The sequence below is a fragment of the Urocampus carinirostris genome, chromosome 16 (genome assembly GCF_059441175.1).
Source record: "Urocampus carinirostris isolate Australia breed hairy pipefish chromosome 16, RoL_Ucar_1.0, whole genome shotgun sequence".
NCBI classification, from domain to species: domain Eukaryota; kingdom Metazoa; phylum Chordata; class Actinopteri; order Syngnathiformes; family Syngnathidae; genus Urocampus; species Urocampus carinirostris.
In genome coordinates, this window is record NC_142364.1 from 8,732,285 (window position 1) to 8,760,003 (window position 27,719).

The window sequence follows — 27,719 nt, forward strand, 5'->3', positions numbered from 1 at the left end:
TGGGACTGTTGATTATCCTCCGCCCACCAGTCAACCCCCAAAAGCAGGCTGAGTACCCGGGCAGGTGTCCGCCTCACTCCCCGGCGTTCGGTTCGGAAGTTCGGTTTTTCTGGGTTCGAAGGAGTCTGCGCCTTACTGTACAGTCCGGCCACGATGAAAGAAAAGCGGGCTTGTGAAGTAGAACCCCGTCGGCGTTGTAGTATTTTACCTAAGCTAGTTGTTACTCTTTGGCTGTGTTAGCTAGCTTTTCGTCTGTATTTCTATTTTATTTTAATGTTTTTATTCTTAATATAAACCGTCCTTAATTAATTTAACCCTATTTAGACATTTTTATTATATTACCCATCGTGGAAGAGCATTATACAATACACAAACAAAAACATTCGGATTCGTTAAAGAACCCGGGCAGGAGTCAACATGTTCGAGACAAGAGGAATCCCTTTCATTCTTCTCGACGTCGTCTGCCTTGTTTTAGGTACGTGAATGACGCATCCCGGGGTTAGCTTAAACCCCGAGATGCGATTACTGATTTTTTTTTTGTCATTGTAATCGAAGGTGACACGTTTGGACAAATGTGACGAGGTTACTTTGTATTGGATGCAAATGAGTGGCGATGCAAAGCGTGTTGACAGAGTTGAATTGCTTTTAAAAACTTGTGATAGTTTTGTGGGGGAACCATCACAATTTTACATTGATTCTTGGCAATAGGGACAAGTCGAAGGGGATACAAATGGGAATTGCCTCAGTCCTTGTGTTAAAAGTGTTTAATATTTAATGCCTCCTAGTGGTGGGAAAAACTTGCATTCAGTAAAAAAAACATTGATTGGAATACTAGGCAAAAATACGTGAATTAAGGTTAAGAAACTTGTATTTCTTTTACATAGCAGAATCCCTTTTGTAGAGGACGCCGCCATGTTTGTCTGGGATCTTGCTACTACGCTGTGCTTTGTGGCAATTTTTTTTTAATCGCACAGTACCGTCAAATATTTCACACTGAGCCTAAAGGGACAATTTTCTAAACTTCTTTTTATACAACTTACATGGAATTGTGAATAAAAAACATTTTCTTTTTTCTCCTGTGGGGCAATCCCTGAAAAATTAATAGCATATAATGCTAAATAAAATATAATTTAAAGCATTTTTTCTGGGTTTTTAACAACACAGTGACGGGTCATTTTGACCCAAATACAAATGGAGGGTTAATCTCACGTTAAAATGTGTTACAATTATTTTTTTTGTATTCGAAGAGTCCCATACCTGTCAACTTATATGGTGTTCCTGTCTTTAATACATTAAAAAAAATAATTACGTTTGATTTGAAAGATTATATTTTTTTGTTGGACTGATTTCGTTGGATAGATGCGCAATGAAAAATAGTGCAATCACATTAAGCAGCAAGAAATAAGAATAAGGAATAAGATATGAATGTTATCATACACAGGCAAGAACTGTATTTAGTTTTGTGTTATCGCGTGATCGTGCAATACTTTTGTGAAAGCTTCAATTGTACACCCTTGAGGTCATAATATGTTACCATGCTAGAAAAAATGCAACGTTCCGCAATTTGTGCCCAATAAAAATAATATATAAAACAGGTTGATTCCATGCAATTTTACACTGTAAATTGAATGTTTTTTTCTATCATTCCATCTGGTGTTAATTTGTATGACCAAAACTTCACAGATGTGATATTTCTCAGATAAAATACTCTAGCATGATAAAAGTGCCTGTAAACATACAAGACTGTCTCAGAAAATGAGAATATTGTGATCATTTTTAAAATTTCTGTATCGCAAAAACAAAAACCAGAATGTCGTACATTGTGGATTTATTACAAGTCGACAGAAATATTGAAGGTCTTTCATAGTGTTAATGTTACTGATTATGGCGAAACTCAAATATCCCATCTCAAGATATTGTAATATCATGAAGAAGCATACCAGTAGGCTGTAATACATAATCAACAATACAGTTTCGCCCCAAAACGTTTGGAAAGACCCCCAATATTTACAATGGACTTGAAATAAAATATCTTGACCAGAATTTAAGTACAGACTGTAATGTTGAATTGAAGTGGTTGTACAATAACATCTGACTGGATATGAAGGAATTGCATGCTTTTTTTCCAAACATGCCATATTTTAGAGGCTCAACAGTAATCAGACAATTTAGCGGAATCCAAACAAAAAGGTTTGTTGTCAGTATTTAGTCGCAAATCCTTTTGAGGCAGTCACTGGTAGAATTCTGGAAGCCATGGAAAACACCAAACTCTGGGTTTCCTCCTCCTTGACGCTTTGCCAGGCCTTTACAACAGCTTGTTTGTGGGTCTTTCCACCCTAAACCTCGTCTTGAGCAAGTGAAATGCATGCTCGATTGGGTTGCGATCTGGAGATTGACTTGGTTATTGCAGAATATTCTACTTCTGGGTTAACCCTGCAGTATTTGGTTAAATCTGAGCATAAAGTTTATGCCTGTATTCTTCAGAATTCATACGGCTACTTTTATCCGTCCGTCTATTATCGGCACCGCTTATCCTCAGTAGGGGAGCAGGGGTGCCGGAGCCCATCCCAGCCATCTTCGGGCAGGGGACACCCTGAATTGTGCCAGCCTGTCGCAGGGTGTCACACTTGCTCATTCACACCTAGGGACAATTTGGACGATTAACTTGACATGCATGTTTTTGGCAATGTGGGAGGAAACTGCAGTGCCCGCAGGCACGGGGAGAACATGCAAACTCCCCGCAGGGGAGGCTGCGGCAGCTGGACTTGAACCCTGAACCTCTGCAACGTGGAGCTGCGCGCTAATCACCCAGCCGCCGTGCTACTTTTATCCATATTCTAATTTCCTGAGACAGTCGTAGTGGATATTCCTATGCTAAATTAATCGCATTTTTTTCCTTTTTAACTGCTGCATCTGCGATCTGGAGGCGCGCCAGGATCGATTGATGATTTTCCAACCGTGACTCATGCTTTTATTTGCGCGTCAATATAGATTGCATCAAAGCTTTTCATTGCGGCTGACTCATGCCGCAAACTCTACATCTGCTCCACGCAGAAATGGAGACACGGGCCTCTTCTATTTCCCTCTTAACATCCCTGGCATCTCAGCTGCCACGTCCTATCAAACCGCGGCAGCTGAAACCTCTTCCAGCGGGTCACGCGCTTTCGTTTTTCGGTCGTTTAAATTAGGAAAACCCGGTTTTCCGGGGCCAAAGGCGACCAGAAATCACTGCAATCTTTCCATGAGGACTTTGGACCTGCTTGCATAAGAAGCTTTCTCCACGCTCATTTATCAGAGTTGATAAACTAATGGCCCTTTTGTTATTACATCACACACATTGTAAAGGTTGATTTGTCCTATAAATAGATTTAATCCGTTCCCCGTGTGAAGGAAACACAAAAGTCTTACCTTGTGCAAATACGTTCACAATCTGGTGAGGTCTTCAATTGTAATATTAATTGGTTCCATGTTGCAGCCTCTCCTAGAACATTTTTTTGGAGTGTGTTAATAAGAAAAATGTTTTGTTTGAAGTTATTTTGTTGTAGAAAATAGCTTGAGTCTTTATTTTTTCAAGACTTAAGTTTTATGATTAGTTTTGAGTGTCAGAATGTAAAAGTACGATTGCAGCATTGTCAGATAATTTTGCGTGTTGTATTTTTATAATTTTAATAGATTTTTATAGTCTTTTTTTGTTGTTGTTGTTGAAAGGCCCGAAACTATTTTCCCATCAGCCAATTTTGTTTATTTGTTTTCCTTATTGGTATTTATTTATTTAAAAAAAAAAAGAAAACAATAAAAAAAATAGTCACAAAAAACTAAATGAACAAATTTAATACAAAAAAAGTAAAACAAATGACAAAGAACAGTTATTTAAAAAAAGTTTTTAAAAATTCTGTATCAAAAACAAGTACAAATAATAAATACATATTATATTTTCTCCCAAAACAAGTTTCAAAAAAATATAGTAAAATATAAGTAAAAAACCCTAACATATTTACTTTCTCAAAAAAACTAGGTTAAATAATAAATAAGAAAACACATTTTCTCCCCCCAAAAGTTTAAAAAATATAGCAAAATATACATAAAAAAAAAAATCGTGACCAATTATTAAATAATTTTGCTTAATGTGAGTATTACTTTCAATTTACAATATTTTAATGTATTAGTGAATATTAGAATAATTATTTAAAAATTTGTTGAATTTCTGCTATAGTCATGTTTATTTGTTTATCCCTTAATCACAATGAGTCTCAAAAAGCTGCACAGGCCACAGATTAGTGCAAGCTACACACTATTATTACACCATCCCCTGATCTAAAACCTACATGAGGGCAGGGAAAAACTTAAAAACCTCAACATGAGGAAAATGAAGAAACTTTACATATGAGGTCATCCCAATTCCAGGATGACCAGGCTGCAATGGGTGTTGCATGAACAAACGATAAAACTAAAAAAATAAAATATAAAATAAGATAGCTTAACTGTAGTTTTTCAGTGTTATGCTTTATTATTCAGCCTACATTTACCGGACACTTTGTTCATTTCAATCACGTGATACAACAAATCGATGATCTGATTAATTGCCAATGCGTTCAATAATCAATTTGATCTAGCCCTAATACAAACACTCAAATTAGGATTTAGAAAGTGCTTTAGATTAGATACGATAAATTGGCCTAAAACATTTCCTAGGGAATCGCTATCCACGTTATGCGCACTTGTCATTGGTAGGACATCTCAATGGGTAGGAAGAAATTTCAGAACTCCGGCCTACTTGAGAACACAGTCTGGATCTCGCCTCCGAGCCAAACCGAGTTGGACTTGCCTGGTCTAACAATCTTGTTCGAATTTTCCAATTGCTGTCCATTTGACCATGTTTCCTTCACAGGAGGCCTGCCTTTGGCGGCCTTCAACCTGGGTAAGATCCGTCCTTACCAAAGGGGCTTTTTCTGTAGCGACGACAGCATCAAGTACCCTTTCCACCACGGCACCGTCAGCTCTACCGTGCTCTACACGGTTGGATTCTCGCTTCCTATTAGTTGCGTAAGTAAAGCGGGTCAGGATAAAACTCAGCAGACCGACCCAATGCATGCGGCTTTTCCATTGATTATTTATATTAATAGATATATGTACACTGGAGATCAAAATTAGAAAACAACTTATAAGAAACTTAAAATTCTGAAAAAATGCCATCTTCACTGCTCAACAGTTTAAGGACATTTTGTTGTGTCTATACTATGCTACTACAACACTTTTCACAAAACGGTTAAAGCGATTCAGCAAAAAAAAACTATGCACTGATCAAAGTTAGAGAACACTTTCAGGTGCCTCCCACTTAATGGTGCTTATCTAGCACACAGTGCTAATTTCCTCGATTATCTGTCAACCCCAATTTAGCTGGCTTTCCAACTGCCAGTTTCACTGACTTTGCAAAATGGTGCACCGTTCTAAAGTGACGGAAAGCCTCCGGGCAGCAGGTTGTCCAGATGAAAACAGAAGGGATGACCTTATCAGCCATAGCAAGACAAGTTGATTCTGTGATTTCAAGAATATTGAAGCTTTATAAATCGACAAAATCATTCAAGTTGCCCAAGAAGGCCTGGTCGTCCACGGAAGACAAATGCAAGAGAGGACAGGTGACTGTGGAGTATGTCAACTGGTAATCGTTTGCACACGGCATCTGGAATTGCTCACCAGTTCAGGGCTGAACATGGTAAGGATCTGTTTCTCCATTTAGGAGCATTTGGACTGAAGGCCCACATTGCAGTACGCTTACACCAAGTCAGCCCCGCTTTTTGCACCCGTTTTTCCACCCGTCCGTTCCTGATCTAACCGTTTGTCTCCGGCCACGACCTGTTTCTTGACCCCAAGCATGTTTGCTCTCCCGTCCCGGCTTACGACCCGTTTTTGATCCCGACCACGTTTTTGCTCTCCTGTCCCGGCTAACAACCTGTTTTTTCCATCCTCGACCCCTCCAAATCTCTCATTGACGGAAAAAAAATTCTAGACTGAGCTTTGCTGAGGAGCATGTTTTGTGGACAGAGGAGAACTGCTAAAGACTTCACTTGAGTGATGAAAGCAAATTTAATTTATTTGGGTCTGATAAGAAGCATTACGTTCATATCGGAGAAAGACTAAACACACAGTGCGTAAAAAAAGTACTATTCTGGAGGAGGATGTGTCATGGTTTGGGGCATGTTTTCTGCAGCAGAAGTTGGGTCTCTTTTACAGCTACATGCCCAAGTGAATGCAAATGTCTATCGAAACCTTCTTCAACAGAAAATGGTTCCTTACTTGCGTTCATCGCCCAATCAGCCTGCAGTCTTCTTACAAGACAATGCTCAATGTCACACAGTAAAACGGGTACAGAATTGACTTGAAGGTGAAAACATTGAATTAATGGCATAGCCTGCCCAGAGTCTTTATCTAGACCCAGTGGAGAACCCAAGGAAAGTCCTTGGTGATAAAGTTATGGTCACGAAACCCACTATAACCACTGAACTGTGGAGGAGGCTGGAAGAAGAATGGACCAAAAACACACCAAAGCAGTGTGAGAGACTAGTGCTATCCTGTGGCCCCAGATGTGCTGAAGTCATTCATAGCATTGTTGTGTTCTAACTTTTATCAGTGCTTTTTCTGAAAAATATCTTTTGTGTAAATGCCTTTGGTCTTCTCGTGAAAAAAAAGTATCGTAGTGCCATAATATAGACACAATAAACTGTTATAGGACTATGGAACAGTGAAGAAGGCATTGTTTTAAATGATTCCTAGTTGTTCTCTCATTTTGATCTCCAGTGTATATGATGAGGATGTCCACTTAGTCATGTTTGTTTGTATAGCCTTGAAGCACAAAAAGTCCAAAGCGCTGTACAGACAATTCACAGAAATCATCAATATGAAATATAGGTAACAACGGAAAGTCTGGTTGACAGCTTCCTGTTCTAAAAATCTTGATGGATACAGCAGGTTCTAGACGATGCCATACATCAGGTCCAAGTGTGAACACACACGATTCAGCGCCATTGTAAGCTTGTGAATTCTTACTCCCTTTCACTTTAATTCGTAAGCTAATTATTATCTAATCAACCCGTATAGCAGTGGTCAGGAACCTTTTTGACCCAAAGAGCCATAAAAGCAAAAACCATTTTCTTGAGACCATATATTTTAAGACAAAATTCAATAAAACCACCCTAAAAGAGCTAACTCCCTATTTTATTTCACTGATTGATGTTTATTCATCTCATCTCATCAGCTGCACTGCTTATCCTCAGTAGGGTCGCGGGGGTGCTGGAGCCCATCCCAGCAATCATCGGGCAGTGGGCAGGGGACACCCTGAACTGGTTGCCAGCCAATCGCAGGGCACACGGGGACGGACAACTCACTCGCTCATTCACACCTAGGGACAATTTGGACCGGGCAATTCACCTGAAATGCATGTTTTTGGAATGTGGGAGGAAACCGGAGTGCCCGGAGAAAACCCACGCAAGCACGGGGAGAACATACAAACTCCGCACAGTAAGGCCGGGAGCTGGATTTGAACCCACGTAGGAGGTTCCCACGACCTCAGAACTGTGCCGCACACGCACTAACCACTGCGCCGCCGTTGATTTGATAAAATCTATGAAATAGTAATGATGCCAGAGCCTGTGTCCAATATCAACAAATATACCACTTAAAATTTTCTCCCTCCGCTCTTCCTTAAGAAATTGTATGGCTCATTTTGACTGTAATTTTCCCCCCTTAAATAATGGTTTTAGACAAGGTGCAAGCAAAGTTCATTTGTAAAAATGTCACAAAATACTGCAAAGGAAGATACTAAAGTATTTACCTTCAGTGTAGACGGCGTTGGGCGAGAAGGAATGGCGCATCCTGTCCTCTGTATAGCTCCGCCCATTCCTACCGCTAAGCCAATCAAATTGCTCTAGGTGCTTTGAGCTTCTCGGTAAAAAAGTTTGTTTTGGGTTCAAGTTCGTTCTGTGAGTTTTCATCTCAACAGTGAAACTAGATTGTTGAATAAGCTTCCATATAAAGGAATTTTTAGCAATTTACAGACACTGCGGGGTCTGTTGGTGTGACACTGTGAGTGTAAACTGCAGAGAAAATTACGTCCTATATACACTGGACCGAACCACATTTAGATCAGTTACGTCTCGGCATGTGCTTAAACTGGCGTTATAAGTATTATTGTATTAAGTAATAGTACCTGTTCCATTTTATATCCGAACCATATGTACCGTAAATTCCGGACTATAGAATGCACCTGATTATAAGCCGCACCCACCACATTTTAGGGGGATAACCGCCTTTGTACTTACACAAGCCGCACCTGTATATAAGCCGCATGCGCCCATATTAAAACATGTAACACAATCACAAAGTTAACCTGAATTTGAGCCCCGCAATTGTGACTGAATATGAAGTAAACAGTCCAAAAACAACAGCCGGCAAATTGAACGTAAAATGATACCAGTAGTTAAGATATGACGCAGAGTCCGGGTTCGTTGAAAATAATCCAAGGAATTTTTTTTTATATTTCCAAAGGTAAGGGTAGGAAAAATATATATCCACTATTGTCCGCTGCGTCCACAAACACGTCTCACCTTTACTCCACTTCCCATCAGCCCCCGTTGTATTCGCCCCTTCTTTTTGATTCGCCCGTGGAAAACATATCAGAATAAGTCTCTAAAATAAATACATTACAAAAATATACAGTTGCAAATACATATTATACATGGTTACACATATTTACAAAGAAAGACGGTACACCGAGAGAGTTTTCAAAGCTTTAATAATAATATTATAACTTTCATCCCAAACCCTGTCTGTGAAGGGTAGCAAAACGCTACTAGGAACACGCTCGCAACACAAGGAAACGGGTCTGTTAATAAAAAATACAGTGCTTGTAAAAATCATGGTATACCGTGCTCATCTTCCTCCTTTTAACTGACGTCATTAAAGTCGTCTTCCCCAGTATGGGAAAGAGACTTTGTCATATAGACGTCGTCCTACGCTGGCGGCTGTTAGAAAAAATACATAAATTGGCCGCATCACTGAATAAGCCGCAGGGTTGAACATTTGGGAAAAAAGTAGCGGCTTATAGTCCGGAATTGACGGTACTCTTAAAGAGCCGTATATGGCTCACGAGCTATAGGTTCCCGACCCCTGCCTCATAGCATCCTTTTTGAACTAAGATGGCCACCTGGAATACGCCATAAAATGGCCAGCGTGTTTGTTTTCTGGCTATAACTCGTGACGGATGGTCAGGAATCTTCCTTTCGCATGACTCACTGCTCAATGGCACCGTGGAATATCCGGAATGTTCTTTTGGGAAGCCCAGATGATCATCTGAGCCGTCACCCTTCCTCAAAAGAAGAAGAAAAACTAGTTACAGGAAGTGTGCCCGCCTTCTAACAACTTCCTTTCCTTAACAACAAGGGTGGGCAAACCGCAGCCCGCGGGACAAGTGTGGCCTCTTAGTGGTTTTGATCTGTTTCGCACAACGAAAATGCGAAAACTGACAATGTCAATAATATTTTAAAAAAAAAACGTTTTTTTCCTGGTGCCAGCTTTGTCCCCATTGTTCCTGTGTGTATACTACTAAAATACTCCCTAAGAATACCCAATATCATATTAAGAGCTTAAAACCAGGGGACCTAAGAATATGACAATGTTACTGCAATGCAAAACAAAAACCATAATACTACTATATAAATACTACAGAAATACTACAAAATACAACCAAAATATACAACAGAAATACTACAAAATACAACCAAAATATACGACAGAAATACTACAAAATACAACCAAGATATACGACAGAAATACTACAAAATACAACCAAAATATACGACAGAAATACTACAAAATACAACCAAAATATACGACAGAAATACTACAAAATACAACCAAAATATACGACTGAAATACTGCAAAATACAACCCGAAAATACGACAGAAATACTGCAAAGTACAACTATTAAAATACTACAGAAATACTATAAAATACAACCAAAAAAATACTACAGAAATACTATAAAATACAACCAAAAAAATACTACAGAAATACTATAAAATACAACCAAAAAAATACTGCAGAAATACTATAAAATACAACCAAAAAAATACTACAGAAATACTATAAAATACAACCAAAAAATACTACAGAAATACTATATAATACAACCATAAAAATACTACAGAAATACTACAAAATACAACCAAAAAAATACTACAGAAATACTATAAAATACAACCCCAAAAAATACTACAGAAATACTATAAAATACAACCCCAAAAAATACTACAGAAATACTATAAAATACAACCCCAAAAAATACTACAGAAACATTATAAAATACAACCATAAACATACTGCAGAAATACTATAAAATACAACCATAAACATACTACAGAAACACTACTAAAAATATAACAAAAATACTAGTATGGAATTACAACTAAAATAATTCTGAAAAAAAATCTACAAAATACAACAATACTACAGGATACTATAGAAATAGTACCACAGAAATACTGCAAAAATACTGTAGAAATAGTACAACATAAATACTACACAAATACTGTAGAAATATTACTGCAGAAATACTACACAAACACTGTAGAAATAGTACTACAGAAATACAACCACAAAATTCCAGAAACAAATACTTCAAAAATACAACTAAATCATTATTAGAGAAACACAAAAACGTTGACATAAATACAGAAAAAAATACTATAAAAATACACTAAAATTCTACTACAGAAATACCACAAAAGTACTTTTCCAGTAATACGAAGGAACCGCAATAAAACTAAGAGTCAAATTGATTAAAACTGAGACCTTGCGTATTATTTCGCTTGTAAGCATTTCAGAACAAATTTGACGAAACAAATCTATGTCAAAAGAAATAGAATTCATGTATGTCTGCGTGTCTATTTTTTCCGAAATGCAAACCTGGGCCCGTGGGCCAATTTTGGAACCCAAAAGCTTGCCCCGACCCCCTTCCTTTCCTTAACACACTAACGACTAACGTCAGCTACTTCCTAAGGCTTTGCTGCAACAGAACCCACCGTCGCCACGGAGACGGAGCCTCATCCCTGCATCACCGGTCCACCTAATCTAATAACCTGCCTTTTTTTTTTGTTTTTCTCTCTCTCCCTCTTTCTCTCCCTCTCTCTCTTCTTTATGGTTGCTTTCCTTTAACTAGTTGGACTCCCGTTCGCCACACTCACCGCGCAACACAATCCGTTCCGCCGAGGCTTTTTCTGTAGCGATGAGTCGATCAAGTACCCGCTTAAAGAGGACACCATTTCCTATCAGTTGTTAGGAGGTGTCATGATTCCTCTCACAATACTCACTGTAAGTGCATCCCCCCCTCGATGATTCCGTTCGACTGTCGTGCCATCTTTACCTGTGCCGTTCGATTTGTGATGCCGGGGAGCCACCGTGCACACCGGGCAGTCTAACGTGCACACAAAATTGAAGAAATTCTAAAGAAAAATCGATGGATTTAGCAACGAGTGTGTTTTTTGTGCTAGGTACTGTTTTATTTAGTTTCGGACATAGGAGTCAAACAGGCGGCCCGCGGGCCAGATCAGGCCCGCTAAGGGATTGAATCCGGCCCGCGAGACAACACTCAGAGAAGCGCAAGAGAAAAACAAGCTGCAGGGTGAAATATGTCAACTTGATGTTGCCAAAGCCAGGTTCCTCTCACAGACACTGTACTTGTATTTATTTCTCTCTCTCTCTCTCACTCTCCCACTCTCTCACTCTCCCACTCTCTCTCCTTTTCTCCCACTCTCTGTCCCTGTCTCTTTCTCTCTCTCTCTGTTTTAACTTCTTTGGCTCTAACTTCCTTTTTCCTTCTCTCTTTTCTCTTTCTCCCTACCCTTCGCGCTTTCCTTTCTCTTTTCTCTCCCTCTGTCTTTTTATTTCTCTTTGGATTTCTTTCATCCTTTCCCTTTGTTTCCCCCCTCTCTCACGACTTTTTATCTCTTTTGTTTCTCACGCTCCCTCCCTCTCTCTTTTTCTTTCTTTGTCCCGCCCCCTCTCCTTTTCCCTCCCTCTTTCTCTTTTTATTCATCTCTCTTTTTCTTTCTCTTTAATCTACTCGTCCGGCCCCCGAGTTAAAATGAGTTTGACACCCCTGGTTTAGGAGATGGATTACAAGTTTAAAAATGGGAAAAATATCTTAATTTCATTAATTATAATTTATAAAAAGCACATATTCTTTATTATCTCTTTAAAAAAAAGTTTAAAAACAACTCCTAAAATGAAAAAAATATATATTTAAAGGGACGGTGTGTATTATTTGACCACCAGATGTCACTGTATTTTAGTAGTGCAACCGAAAACAAGTGTTAAAAAAACACAAGGAAGAAGACTACAGAGACCATAACGCAGCATTTTATCTTTTGGGGTATTTTTTGAGGCCCAAACTTTTGAGGGTTTGAGTACCCGTAGCAGCAAGATGGCGGACAACGTTATCAGCTCCCTCTGGTGAGGTTGATAGTGTGAAATAAAGGCTAATTTCTCAACCTATGAGTAACATGTATATGATAGTTCATGTATTTTGCTGGTCAATTTAATAAATATTATTTTTTTTATATATGAATATCAGTTGTACCACTAAGAGGCACTGTATACTACACACTGTCCCTTTAAAAAAAAAAAAAAAATCATAGCAAAATACATTTTTCCCCATCATCACATAATTTTGCTTATTATAATTATTATATTTTAAACTTGTTTTTGGATCAAAGAAAATCAAAATAAGGATAAAAATGACAGCAAAAAATCTTGAAAAATCAATGAAAAAAAAAGAAAAAAATTAGTTTTTCCTCAAACTAATTAAAAAAATACAGTGAATAAATCGACAATCCATTTTGCCCAATCATCATATTATTTTACTTATTATAAGTTTTAATTTTACAACTTTACTCTATTTTTAACTTGAAAATTGCTTCTTTTTTAAATCTTATTTTTCCTTATTTAAAAAAAAAAAGTAATTAAAAATGCAGTAAAAAAAATGCAAAAAATTATTCACTTTCTCAATAAAATTAGCTTTTTAAATCCTTTTATTCTCAATATATACATGAATAATTTATATAAATTACTATATTTAGAAATAAATACTATAAAAAAACAAGTTAAGAAGTGATAATAGAAAAACGCTTGCATCACAATGACGTCCAAGAACAAATGGTCTTATCGCCATTCGGATTTTCGAATTCAACGCGTTTGAGGAACCCGCGACTGTCTGTAAAAACGAGTTTTCATTTCCGCTTGCGGCATGTTTACTAACGTCTTATCTTCTCAAATTCAACATTCAGATGACGCGGGGACCGAACCTCGTCGGCAAATATTTTCATCATCTCACGTGGCGTTTTCAGCTTTGTTTAGCAAATTTTTAATGGTAGAAATGATGAAATTCTAGCGGGAGATTGCCGTTAGCTTAGCACTGCTTCTATATATGACGACACCATGACGGACGGCAGTAAACCCTAGTAAACTGGGTCCTCACCCAGTACACCAGTGTTTTTCAACCCTTTTTGAACCAAGGTACATTTTTTTAATAAAAAGGTTCAGAGGCACACCGTCCGTCGAAAATGGTTGAAAATGAAGTTATGTCAAATATTTCTCTGTTTTACCTCTTCAGCATATAATTAGTACATAACAAGAAGAAAATAATACTTAAAATAAAAAAAGAATGATGTTCTTTATTCATGGTTTTGTTTTTTACGGTGCAATTTTAAACCGCTTAGTTAAAGAAATTAGGTTATTAAATGTACTGTCCTACCTCATGAGCAGATAATTAGTATATAAAAAGTATATAAAAATCTACTGCCACCTACTGATATGGATGACTATTACAGTTCCCTGTCTGAAAATAGCAAAAATACTGAATAATGGCCTGATTTTTTTGGAAAGCGGCACACTCGACAAGGTCTCACAGCACATTAGTGTGCCCCGGCACACTGGTTGAGAAACACTGCGGTAGACAACCACAGCCAACTAGTTAACCAGAGAAACTGAGCATTAGCAGGGCTAACTACCAACCGATAATCTTCCTCTTGACATATTCACACATCTAAAGAAATCGTCCAGTCTGTCTGACATTAGTACACAGCATCTCTACCACTATATGGTAAATGGAGTATCCCCATACATCTGTGCTACTCTAAAAGCGTATATAATTCTGGATTCTTGCCAGTTAGCTTACAATAGCTACAGTGAGTGTACTTTCCTGTGTGTTTTTTTGTTTTTGTTTTAATCAAAATTCCTTAATAAACACATTATACAGACTACGATCACTCCTTTTCGAGAAGCATAGGAAAAACAGCGTGCGTTCACGTTAAGGGGTGTGAGATTCTTCTGCAGGGGAGTCGAGGTTAGCCACAACACTCGGACCTAATAAGCATAATAAGATCGAAAATACTTACAATGTACCTTCTGAAAAAAGCTCGCTGCAAATCCTGGATTAGTTTGAGAGCTGCGATTTCCTCCGTTTTATTTGCAGATAAACATCTCCGTCAAAACGGATACGATAACATTCAAAATCGGGCTTAGAACCTTGCCGGTTGGCACAGCAAGAAATCACCGTGGTGAAAAATGGTGGTCTTCGGTCTTCATTACCGATATATGTTTCAACTCAAGCGCTGTCCACTAGGATGCTTCCCGCCGTCCGTCATGGTTCTCATTCAGCCGGGGAAGGCAACGAGGTCATTATTTTAAGTGGACATCCTCTCAAGTCAGTCGACCCTCTGACCTCATTGATTTTTCTGACTCTTTCATGCAAATTTCTAAAGTTTTTTTTCCTCCTTTCTTGTTTTCAGGTTAGATACATTTCGATGCATTTATGCTCCTTTGAAAAAACATCAATTGAATTCAGGAATCAATTCCTGATTTATTTCCCCTTGTATTTTCTCTCAATCAAGAAAACGTATAAGACTTTAAACATCATGCCACTATATCGTATATACCAGGGGTCTTCAACGTGGTGTTCGCCGGCACCAGATAGCCCCCCCCAAGTGCACCTGCGTAACTCATCAGGGATGGATCATAGTGATTTTCTAGGAAATCTGGCATGAGAAATTATCGACATAAGCGTCTTTAAAAACAATGTGTTCATGGTTGACTGGGCTTATTTTAACCCTACTTCAAATACAGACGCTGCCCCTACTTATGAACGAGATCGTTTGTAAGTTGAATTTGTTCGTAAGTTGCTCCAGTGCTATATTTTGGATGTTTATGGTTTAGATAAGTAACCTGTATTGTTTTGTACTGAAAATAAACATTTCATAAAATAATATGCTCTATAAAGATAAATAAAGTTAAGTTTGACTTACTTTTGGGAGATGGGTTTCAAGGGTTGGTCGACTTCCTCCTCTGTGGTGGAAAGTGGCCGAAAAAAAAGCGATCCAACCATTTTCTCAACCGCATCAAGCTTTCTTATTCCACGCCTCTCCTCTTTATACACTTTACACAAACCAAATTGAATGCGCGAGGTATTAAACAATAAAAATGTCAAAGTCCTTAGCGTCCTAGAGATACAGTGCAGTGTGTATACACACAAACCAAGAAGTAGAAGCGGGATTTCTTCTTCGGGGTGGATGCGAGGTGACCTCTTACAGCGCCACACGCCGGTAGTGGCGGAAAGAAGCACTACAATACTGTCTTGTACTCGGAAAAAGATGCACAGAATACAAAATATAACTTGCAAAAATGTCCGAATATTTTTCGCCATCCCGAAAAAAAACTTCGTATCTACCGTTTTTCGTAAGTCAAATGTTCGTAAGTAGGGGAGCGTCTGTAATTACAACCTGATGATAATAATAACAACATAGTAATAACTTAAGTTGATATTTCAGAACTGCATTTAAAAATGGGTAGCCCCTCTGTGCTTATCATTTGCATATCATAGATATACATTTGCTAGGTGAGTAAATATTTAGTATTTTGACTAAAAAATAAAGGGTTAGTCAATGATTACGATACAGATTTCGGTAAATGACGACAGATATATTTTTTTTAAACAAAAATGGTTTATGATACGAGTACAGAGGTCTCCTAGTTTTTTATTTGAAGAGGGACACAATGGAATTATAATTTTTTAATATGTTTTTTAGGATTACTATGCTCATTAGTCTTTATGTATTAATATTATTGTGTTTTTTCTGTGTTAGATTTACATTCTTTTTTAGTTTTTGTATCTCTTATTATTTTTTATGTAACTAATTCTATTTTTTTATTTTACTATTTTGTGCATTATTATTTTTTGTATAATTTCAGTATGACTATTTTGAATTAATATTATATTATTTTTTAATACTATTTTTAATTTTTTTGTATTATTGTTTTTTTAATTCATTTTGTGTAAAAAGCTTTAATATATGGTGGATAAATTCACTTTTTTTGGTATACATTGTAGGCCTCTGAAAATCATTCGAAGGGCCACAATTGGTAGTTTTTAATATTTTATTTTTGTTTTCTTAAAAGTATCAACTTCCTGTATCGGCAGATGAATTTCTGCAATTTTTATTAATTTATTTTAATATCATTTTTATTATTTACTTTTATTTTCACAAATTTATAGATGCACTACGATTATTATATTTTCTTATTGTTAATACCACTATTGCAATATTATTACTGTATTATTATTATTATTATTATTTTCATCCTATTTAAAAAACAACAAAAAATGTATATATTTCCAAGGGATACTTTTTCGCTCGGTTGCTATAGAATATTGTATTTATTTAATTCTAAAAAAAAAAAATACTTTAAGGATAACTATCTTTGGTTTTCGGCCTCTAAAATTCGTAGCACTCATGTTCTATTTTTAGTATTTTATTTATATTCTTAAAAGTAACAACTTCCTGTGCTGACAGATGATTTTTGGCAATTTTTATTATTTTGTTATATTGTTTTATTAATTTGTGTATCTTAATTATTTACTATTATTTTCACATTTTTTTCATTATGAAAACTACTATTTTTTTGTATTGTTAGTATTGTAATATTTTTATAATATTTCTCAAAATAATTTACATGAAGAGCTTTAATAAAATGTTCTCGGACGGTGTTTCTCAACTGGTGGGGCCACTCAATTCCACTCCATAACAGTAGATGGCGATGATGCCCAGCTCGAGATCTTCCACCTGTTCAGTCAATCAGCGCGTTTGAGAGGGACCACATTTCATTTTATTGTGATTTTGTTGGTTTCGTTTCCTGTGTGTCTTGTATAGTTAGTATTTCATTCATATTGTTTTTAAATGAACGCTTTCCTGTGCCGACAGATGATTTTCGGCGAGTGCATGTGCGTGTACCTAAGACGTCTGCAGTCCAAGTCTCCGTACGGCGCGTACGTAGCTCGCGTCTACAAGGCGGTAGGCACGTTCCTGTTCGGCGCCGCCATGAGCCAATCGCTGACCGACATCGCTAAGTATTCTATTGGCCGCCTGCGACCGCACTTCCTGGATGTCTGCAAACCCGATCGGGAATCCTTCAATTGTTCCATCGGCGTCTACGTGGAAGAATTCGTCTGCACCGGGGATCCTAGAATGGTCAATGAGGGCAGGTGAGTGCTTGGCATTGATGCCATGCTAGTGTTAGCATTAGCATCTTCAAGTGGACGCGTCGTCTTAAGTCAAGTCGTGTTTATTTGTGACGGGCTTGATCACAAGGAGTCTCAAAGGGCTGCACAGACCACAGAATATTGCAAACCACAGACTATTATGACACCATCCCCTGATCTAAAACCTACATGAGGGCAAGGAAAAACTCCAAAACCTCAAGTCATGTTTATATGTATAGCCCTTAATCACAAGGAGTATCAAAGGGCTGCACAGACCACACATTATTGCGAACCACAGACTATTATGACACCATCCCCTGATCTAAAACCTACACGAGGGCAAGGAAAAACTCAAAAACCTTAGTCAAGTCCAGTCAAGTCATGTTTATATGTATAGCCCTTAATCACAAGGAGTCTCAAAGGGCTGCACAGACCACAGATTATTGCAAACCACAGACTATTATGACACCATCCCCTGATCTAAAACCTACATGAGGGCAAGGAAAAACTCAAAAACCTTAGTCAAGTCCAGTCAAGTCATGTTTATATGTATAGCCCTTAATCACAAGGAGTATCAAAGGGCTGCACAGACCACAGATTATTGCAAACCACGACTATAATGACACCATCCCCTGATCTAAAACCTACACGAGGGCAAGGAAAAACTCAAAAACCTTAGTCAAATCATGTTTATATGTATTGCCCTTAATCACAAGGAGTCTCAAAGGGCTGCACAGACCACACATTATTGCGAACCACAGACTATTATGACACCATCCCCTGATCTAAAACCTACATGAGGGCAAGGAAAAACTCAAAAACCTTAGTCAAGTCCAGTCAAGTCATGTTTATATGTATAGCCCTTAATCACAAGGAGTATCAAAGGGCTGCACAGACCACAGATTATTGCAAACCACATACTATTATGAGACCATCCCCTGATCTAAAACCTACACGAGGGCAAGGAAAAACTCAAAAACTTCAGCATGAGGAAAATGAAGGGACCTTGACAAGGGACTGCACATGAGGTAATCCTCCTTCCCATAGAGTTTTGTGAGACCATGGTGGGTAGACAGTCTAGGGGCCAGGGGCCTGTGCCCTTCCAGTAGTAGTTTAGGTGGTAGAGCAGTCGTTTTGAGACTGAGAGGTTGCCGGTTCAAATCCCGGCTCCTCCGCGTTAAAAGTTGAAGTGCCATTATGACACACCCTAAAATGAACTGCACTGTTTTGGCCCGGATCCATTCTCAAGACACTGAACCTCTAACGCAGGGGTCGGGAACCTTTTTGACTCAAAGAGCCATAAAAGCAAAAAATATTAATTTTATTTTGGGAAAGAGCCACACCATATATTATGAGACAAATTTACTAAATTGCTAAACCCGCGCCCCAGACAAAAGCTTAGTCTTCAGCACATTTATTTTTGATGATTTGATAAAAATTATGAAAAGAGAATAATGCCAGAGCCCGTGTCCCAAAATCAACAAACATACCACTTTAAACTTGTCTCTTTCTTGCAATTACTCAAGATCGGTTAAACTCATTTTGACCCTTTTTTTCATACATATTGGTTTCAAAACCAGATGCAAGCAGTTATTGTGTAAAAACGTCACAACATTCTGCAAATAGGGAGCCTGATGAGCTCACTTTTGGCGCAGACGGCGTCGGGCGAGAGATGGGTAAGAGTGCTTGCACTTTTTGCATAGCTCCTCCCATCCCTCCCACTCACCCAATCAAATGACTAAGTTCTCTTCCGGTGTTTTGGCGTATTTACAGGTCTGTGGATTCATCATAAGGTATCTGAACACTGAACACAGATTATATGGTGAACTTTTATATAAGGGATTATTTAGCGTTGTACAGCCAAAACGAGTTTTTTTCCCCCTTTTTTTGTGTGACACCTTGACTGTAAATTGTGGTGAAAAACGTGCCCTATATATACTGCAAAGTAATACGATGAAATTCAGCTTTGGTTTGGCTTTGCGTGTACCTGAATAGGATGGACAACTCAAGTTTTGAACAGGATGGAGAAATTTTGCATGCAATCAAATTTGTCTCTGAGCCACAGATACTCATAGAAAGAGCCATATATGGCTCGCGAGCCATAGGTTCCCGACCCCTGCTCTAACGCATAGGCAGATAGGTGCCTTGCATGGCACATTCTATCGGTGTGTGAGTGTAGGTGTGAATGGGTAGAGTGAAATGTATTGGAAAGGGCTTTGGGGGTCCTCAGTGAATGATAAAGCACCATATAAATGCAATCAATTTGTAAACTACTGAAAGATAAATACACTAGTGCAGGGGTGTCAAATCGGCGGCCCGCGGGCCGGATTAGGCCCGCTAAAGGATTGAATCCGGCCCCTGAGACAACGCTCAGAGAAGCGCAAGAGAAAAATGAGCTGCAGGTTGAAATATGTCAACTTGATGTTGCTAAAGCCAGGTGCCTCTCACAAACGCTGTAGTTGTATTTCTCCCTCCCTCTCTCTTCTTCCCGTATTCTCTCACTCTCCATCTCTCTCTTTCACTCTGTCTTTTTCTCTTTCTGTGTTCCTCTGTCTCTTTTTCTGTGTCTTTTTACCTTCTTTTGCTCTCCCCTCCTTTTTTCCTTTTCTCTCTCTTGCTTTGCCCATCTCTCTTTCAATCCTTCTCTATTCTCTCCTTCTCTTTATTTCTCTTATTTGCCCCTCTCTCACTGTTTCTCTATTTTTCTCTTTTGTTTCTCACATTCTCCCTCTTTTCTCTCTCTTCCTCCCTTATTCTCTCACTCTCTATCTCTCTTTCACTCTGTCTGTCCTTTCTCTTTCTTTGTTCCTCTGTGTCTTTTTATCTTTTGCTCTCCCTACCTGTTTTCCTTTTCTCTCTCTTATCTCTCTTTCTCTCTCTTGCTTTGCCCTTCTCTCTTTCTCTCCTCTTTTTCTCTTTGGATTTCTTTATTTCTCTCTTTCTTTACCCCTTTCTCACTATTTCTCAGTTTACTCTTTTGTTTCTCATATTCATTCTCTCTCATTTCTCTCTGTCTTTCGCTCTCTATCATTTTTTTATTTCTTTCTCTCTTTCTTTAATCTACTCGTCCGGCCCCAGAGTGAATGTTTGTGCTATCGTGTGGCCCCCCGAGTTCAAATGAGTTTGACACCCCTGCACTAGTGGGACAAAAAAATTGTAATTTATGTACATCTAAGGACTTCATTTAAGAGATTTTCAAAATAAACTTTTCTCCCCGGAATCCATTTTTGTGACGTCTTATGTAAAAATGCGGGAAAGCAAACGAATAATGGAGAAAGAAAGCGAGCAAGGAGAACTGAGGCCCACAATTGTCCTCTGTTTAAACGCCACTAATGCAACTAGCTATAGCATTAGCGAACTAGCGTGTGTATGTGCGTGAGTGTTATCGGCGCGTAGCAGCAGGAAGTGCTCCCCATTGAGAGGATGTGTTACTTCCCCTCTTTCTCATATGGACTGCTGCATTATTGAAGGGGGAGGAATGAAAAAGTGGTCATGCGGCAACTCAAAGCAGCCCCCTTGGCCATTATCCGCTTTTCCAGGGCGTGGGGGCCCGACTGTTTATGTTCGCTGGAGCCATTCTTCCTCCTTCACCTGAAATGACGGTTTAGCACGTCAAAACATCAGCTGACTCAGAGACGGAGAGATCGGCTTACTGTAACACGACTCTTCCCGCTGTTCTCACAAAGGGGGAGGAACGAGGAACGAACATCCTAACCAGCAGTTTTGTTTGTTGTCATTTTCCAATGGAATGCTCTAATCTTTTGCTTCATACTTTGCGATCCGTTATCTCTGATTGCATGTTCCTGCGGGCGGTAGCTGGTTGAGCCTGTATTTGGCAGGCTTGGGAGCTTTGTCCACCAAAAAGTGGACTGCACTCATGTGGCCAAGATCCATTATCCCCGGTCGACTCTTGCTAGGTGCTGGGACAGGCAGAGTACTCTTTTGTCGGTTCAGGCTGCTGAAACACGCCAAGATTCATTATCCCCGTCAACTCTTGCTGGGTGCAGGGACAGGCAGAATACTTTTTTGTCGGTTCAGGCTGCTGAAACACGCCAAGATCCATTATCCCCGGTCGACTCTTGCTAGGTGCTGGGACAGTCAGAGTACTTTTTTGTCGGTTCAGGCTGCTGAAGCACGCCATTGTGGCTTGCCTATAATGAACAGTACGTTTTTGGCTGCAATCCATTATCCCTAATTGATGAAAGTGGAGGCAAAGGTGCGATTGGTGTCATGCATTGCCCCTTTTCATTCCATTCTTTTTGCCTAAAATGAACGGCACTTGTGCAACTGTCATCCATTATCTCTAATCCCATATTGCTGCAAACAGGGACTTACAAGAGGCACTTTTGTCAGGAGGTGTGTCGTGCTGTTCACCCTAAAATGAAATTATTAAATGTTTGGTCGCGGTCGTGATCTATTACTCCTGGTCGACTATTGGTGAAAGCAGGGGCTGGCAGGGTTTTTGTTTTGTTTTAGTTTAGGCCACTGAAGCATACCATTGTAGCCTGCCTAAGATTACCCCCACTTTTAGGGCTGCGATCCATTATCCCCGCTGCCATGTTACTGCAAGCAGGGACTGGCGAGGCAACACTTTTGTTGGCAGGCGTGCCCTGCTGAAATGAATGGTGGTGGCCACAACCCATTATTCCTGATAGACTATTGCTGAGTGTGAAGCACATTGTAAAGCGCTATGTAAATGCAGACCATTTAACAAAAACTGGCTGAGCACTTTTTTTTCAGTTCAAGTTGCTGAAGCGTGCCATTATGACCCACCCTAAAATGAACTGTACTGTTTTGGCCCTGATCCATTCTCCCCAGTCGACTATGCTTAGTCCAGGGCTGAAAGAGTACATTTGTAGTATGTATGGCGTTTTTCTTTCCCGTTCTTTCCACTCAAAATGAACAGCACCTGTACAGTCATCTATTGCTATAAGGGGGCAACAAAAGCACATTTGTCTCGTGTGGTGGCCCTTTTTTTTCTTCCCATACTGAACAGCACCTGTATGGTTGCGATCCATTATCCTCAGTTGACTATTGCTGCAAATGAGAGCAGGCAGAGCCCTTTCTGAAAGGAATTACAGTAAATAATTAGCCCGCCTGTTTTTTTAATGCAAAAACTCTTATTTAAAAATAAATTTCAATATCCCGTTTTATGATTTTTATCACAATTTGTAATCACTATTTAAAAAACGGCAAGGTTTTCTAACGTGATTATTTGTCTTTCCCCTCGCAGGTTGTCTTTCTATTCCGGCCACTCGTCCTTCTCAATGTACTGCATGTTGTTCCTCGCTGTAAGTACTTCCTTAGTTGACTTCACTTTGTGGAAAAAAGTACTTCCTGGAACAAATATGTCGTTTCGTGACGAGCAGTCCTGGAACTTGTGAAAAAGATATTATACAGAAGTTCAGGTTGTCATAGGGGTTGTTTACTTAAAACAGGAACGACTTGATGATCTTATGCGGTTAAACTAGTATTGGCAGAACTACAGCCCATGGGCCACTTATGGCCCATTACAAAACTCTTAAAAAGAAAAAAAAAAGTTATTTTGGTTCCTCTCTGGTCCCCAGTGTCCTTTCATGTTGACAAACGCGGACATCCCTAATAAAGTCCTCGGTCCAGTCAGTTTTTTTAACGTTTGCAGCCACAGGCTCCTACGATGTTTTTAAAAGAAGACGGTTTGCTTTGGAATTGAGAAAAAGGATGATATTTTTTCATGCGTAACCAAAGTATCGGATAAAAACTTTCTATCATAAGGAAATTAATCGTATTTCTTTTCCTCCTAGCGGCACTTCCTGCCAAAACTCAATGCCCCCAGGACATAGTCCAAATGTCCTGCCTTTATTTTGTATTATGATCAATGTTCCCTGTAATTTTCCACGGGTCTGAGCGTTCACACAACGTCGGTGAGCAACGCTTGAAACAACAGTGAGCAACAGCAATCCCAAGTGTGGCAACTAAATCATTATCAAACATGTCCAAAACTTGACATCAAGTTACATTTTGCTGAGTTTCCAGCAATGCAAAATGATTTTTCTCTTTTGAATGAATTGACTCATGTACTCTTGCAAACGTCGTTTGTTCTTACAATTCTTTCACAAGATATCTATTTCTTTTTATTTCCTGATATATTTTGTCGCATAATATTAACATTTTTGGGGGCTTATTTAGTCGCTTGTAAGATACTGAACTGTACTTAATCACATTTTTGAGTGGAAGTACAATGTTGGCAACAAGATTGACTTGATATCATTGGGAATTATTTGAACGCAACACAAACTTTTTCTTATTTTTTTCCGTGTTTTTTTCTACTTTTTTTAAAATTCCTTTAAAAAAAATCTGTTTTTTTCCGAGCTGTTACTTTTTTCTTTTTGTTCTCTATTTACTTTTTTCCTACATTTCTTTTTCTTTTTTCTAAATTTTTCCTTTTTTTCTCTTCCTTTTGTTTTTTTTTTCTCAGCTTTTCCCTACTTTTTCATTTTTTTCTTTTTTGTTCTATTCCCCCATTCCTTTAAGTCATGTGGTGCATAATTTTACATATTTGGTCATGTTGGGATTAAAGAAGCAAAAACAACCTGAAGAGCCGTTTACGATCCGAAAGAGCCGGTTCCTTTTAGTGAGCCGAGCCGAAGAAGCCAGTTCTCGACCCTGAATACACACTGTCCCTTTAACTCTCATATGAAGGCGAGGGGCCATCCTGGGGGCCGGGAGTTTGAGCCTCCTGCCCTAAAGGTACCACATGAACTCAATCAGATATTGAAACTGATGCGTTTTTTGGGCAGCTGTACCTGCAAGCCCGTCTCCGCGTGGAGTGGGCCCGGCTCCTGAGGCCCACCCTCCAGTTTTTCCTGATCGCCGCCTCGGTCTACACGGGACTGTCCCGCGTCTCCGACTATAAGCACCACTGGAGCGACGTGCTCGCCGGTCTCCTGCAGGGGGCGCTCATGGCCATCCTGGTGGTGAGCATCGTCGTTTACCCCTCCTGTCGCTAACCGAAACAGCAGCGCCTTAACTTGCCCCCGCTTTGTCGTCCCTGCAGGTGTTCTTTGTGTCCGACTTTTTCAAGCAGCCCCCGGAGGTGGGCAAGGAGGCAGAGATGGCCCACACCAGCCTCCAGGAGACCCCTACCAACGGAAGCCGCTTCGAGAGTCCCAACTAAACCCTCCTGCGTGCTATGTCACCTAGGGTTTCCTGTTTTTAGTTTGGGATATAACTGTTGAGAAGAGGCCATATTTTATCTACTGAGCCGACTGGGTGGGACGATTGTACTGCATGACCCCCTCCCCCACCCAGATCAGCGGGTGAAAACCACTACTGTGTATAACCTGTGGATGTAAGCTTGCTTTGCGCAATTTACTGGGAGTTTATCTACTAAGCGCTCCCGTTGAGGTTATAGACGACAGTAGACCTCCAGGATAAGACATGCATACGTTAAGTAAAATTGCCTTATAGCAGGGGATAAAAAACCCAGTACCCCGGATCAAACAAAACAAATTAGTGCATAGTAAATGTTATTTATCTATAATACACGTCTATAAGATTACATAATTTGTAAAGAATTTTTTTAAACATAGTGTGACATGACTTGAGCTGGTCCAGTGGTGTAGCGGGTAGATGCAAAATGGGAAGAAGACCGCAGATTCTAATTAAAAACTCCGTATTAAGATTTATTTATAATCTACATACAGAGGATTAAATTACATTGTACATGTAAAGGAAACATTTTATTTACCTCTGGTGTGGTGTGACTTGAGGCGGTCCATTGGAGTAGCAGGTGGATGGTGAAGGGGGAGGAGGCGTCAGATTAAAAAATATAACTTCCAAGTTAAATACTGTTTATCTGTAATGAATGTGTATGGGATAAAATAATATATACCTTAGATGTGACGTGACTTGTGGCGTAGTGTGTGGATGCAAAATGGTAAGGAGACGGCTGATTCAAATTAACTTTCAAATAGACTGTTTATTTGTAATATAATTGTATAGTTATAATTTAAATGTCGAGGAAAACAAATTTGATCCTTTTGATGTGACATGACTTGAGCTGGTCCAGGGAAGTAGCAGGTGGATGCATGAGATCTAAGTTAAAACCTCAAATTAAGTACTATCTGTAATATAAATGATAGATTAAAAACTTGAATATACATCTAAAGGAAACTTATTATTGTATTGCCTTTAGTGCGACGTGACCTGAGCTGGTCCAATGGAGTAAAGGGTGGATTAAATTTAGATGGAGCCAGCAGATTCAAATTAAAACTTTAACTTTTGGGTATTTTCATGCCCGTAAAAGACTGTTGCTTTAGTTGCCACCTTATTTTTAATAGGTTATAATTGGTTATGGACATGCGATTAAGCGAGGGTAACTATTCATGTGCCTTTTTTTGTATTGCTTGATAATCGCTTCGAATCCATCGTGGTTTTGCTTCTCCCTTTAGAATCACAGCAAGTCTTGGACCCTCAGCTAGTAAAGGCAGCACAAAGTGGATTATGATCTAAAAAGTTAGAAAGGCATCGTGGGAGGGAGTTCAGCCACTAACATATCATTTTTTACGATGCCAACCAATAGCAAACAGGGATCTCGCAGATATAAGAACACCGCAAACTTGGAATTTGTTGTATAGCGGGGTAAATCTGTATCCCGGGGGTCTACTGTACACATTTCCCCAAGCAGTGCCTTCACTTGACTGCTAAACGAATGCTGCTACGGCATTGATTGAGAAACTATAGGAAATGCAACAAACTCATCAGTTTGATCTGTATGTCAACCACACAGACTTTAATTGTAAAAGAAATGTACAATGTGTAAGCTAAAAGCAGGACGAATAAAGCCATACGATGTATCGAAAATATGAGAATGTGAATGTCGGTATTACAAGTAGAGACTGGCAGCAAACACGATATCCCTCTTGATCTTGGTGATACCTGCGGGCGAGCAAACAAAACCGAAAAGGGGGTTTGTGTTCAGTAACTGCCAAGAAGGCCCGATACACATTTACGCAATAACCGCTTTCGGTTAACATATTTAACCATTCTATGGCACTGAAGAAAGAAAATTGGGATGATATATTTTGATTTATAATCGAGTACATGTCCTTTGGCAATACAATTTAGAACCCCCTTCCACTACATTTCAATGAAATCACATACAATTTTATAAATGCAGTATCTAAACTAAAAAGGAATGTATACATTTTAAAAATAGGAATTTTTTATTCAAATAAGTTAATGAAAATTAAATACCATTTTTTTTAATCAAATCTAACTACAATTTGGAAAACTGCAAATGATTGCATCTCAATTCAAACTATAAAGGAAAACATTAATAAAATAGGAAGTTAACTAAAAATGTTAAAATGTCAATGACTACATTAAAAAACTGAAATCGAATGAATGAAAAGTTAATTTCAAACATTAAAAATAAAAACCGTACCAAAACAATGTCTTTTGTGTCTAAATATAACACAATCTCACGGATTTACTTATTACATAGGTCAGATATCAATAATTATAATAACAATAGTCACATATTTTATATACTAATCGTAGTACCCATCTATGAACGTTATGCTACTGGTCACTAAATATCATTGTGACACCAATGATAATAACAATAGCAATAATAACAGTTATGATATAATAATAGTAACAATAATAACAAGGTTAACCATAGTTGTAAACACAGTATTTACAATCTCTAGTATCACTCATACCCCATTTTCTTCATCTCTGTATTCCGCCAGTAATGTTTTTTTTGTATTTAAATTTGAACACGTGAATAGTTGGACATTGTTTGATCTCGTCTTGTAAATTATTCCAAAGTTTGACTCCGCACACAGACACACACATACTTTTCCTGGTGGTTCTCACCTTTGGGATTTTGAATATACTACAGCTCCTTAAGTCATAATTTCCCTCTTTCCGAGTGAATCATTTTTGGATGTTTTCTGGCACCATGTTTTTGTTGACCTTAAATGGTAGTTGTGCAGTGAAAAATTTGACTAAATCATCCAATTTTAATCATATGGACTGCAGGAATAACATATTAGTATGATCCTGATATCCTACCCTGTGTATGGTTCTAATTGCACGTTTTTGGAGGATAAAAAGGTGATTTTTTTTTGTATTTATTGCCCCAGA

General features: G+C 38.7%; 2 protein-coding genes across 3 annotated transcripts in view; one reads left to right on the plus strand and one right to left on the minus strand.

Moving 5' to 3' along the window:
- Window positions 1–26,431, plus strand: plpp1a (phospholipid phosphatase 1a). Of its 2 annotated transcripts, none has more exons than XM_088319769.1 (6): window positions 1–475; window positions 11,214–11,365; window positions 17,308–17,588; window positions 22,819–22,876; window positions 24,365–24,541; window positions 24,622–26,431. In XM_088319769.1, the coding sequence occupies exons 1-6, from the start codon at window positions 418–420 to the stop codon at window positions 24,739–24,741; spliced, it is 846 nt and encodes a 281-aa protein (XP_088175895.1). In that variant the 5' UTR covers window positions 1–417; the 3' UTR covers window positions 24,742–26,431. The 2 variants fall into 2 exon arrangements, with proteins under 2 accessions (XP_088175895.1, XP_088175894.1); XM_088319768.1 differs by lacking the exon at window positions 11,214–11,365 and adding an exon at window positions 4,889–5,043 and having other exon boundaries at window positions 4–475.
- Window positions 26,327–27,719, minus strand: part of mtrex (Mtr4 exosome RNA helicase) — a 21,380-nt gene continuing 19,987 nt past the window's right edge. Inside the window, exon 27 of the mRNA XM_088319767.1 lies at window positions 26,327–26,504. Coding sequence (XP_088175893.1) covers window positions 26,452–26,504 — 53 coding nt within the window. The 3' untranslated portion in view covers window positions 26,327–26,451. The remainder of the gene's footprint in view (window positions 26,505–27,719) is intronic.

Excerpts from the sequence above, each read along its gene's own strand:
- plpp1a (XM_088319768.1), top strand. The coding sequence starts at position 418 with ATGTTCGAGACAAGAGGAATCCCTTTCATTCTTCTCGACGTCGTCTGC. Across the intron at positions 476-4,888 it reads CGTCGTCTGCCTTGTTTTAG|GAGGCCTGCCTTTGGCGGCC; the intron begins GTACGTGAATGA and ends TTTCCTTCACAG. Across the intron at positions 5,044-17,307 it reads TCTCGCTTCCTATTAGTTGC|ATGATTTTCGGCGAGTGCAT; the intron begins GTAAGTAAAGCG and ends CTGTGCCGACAG.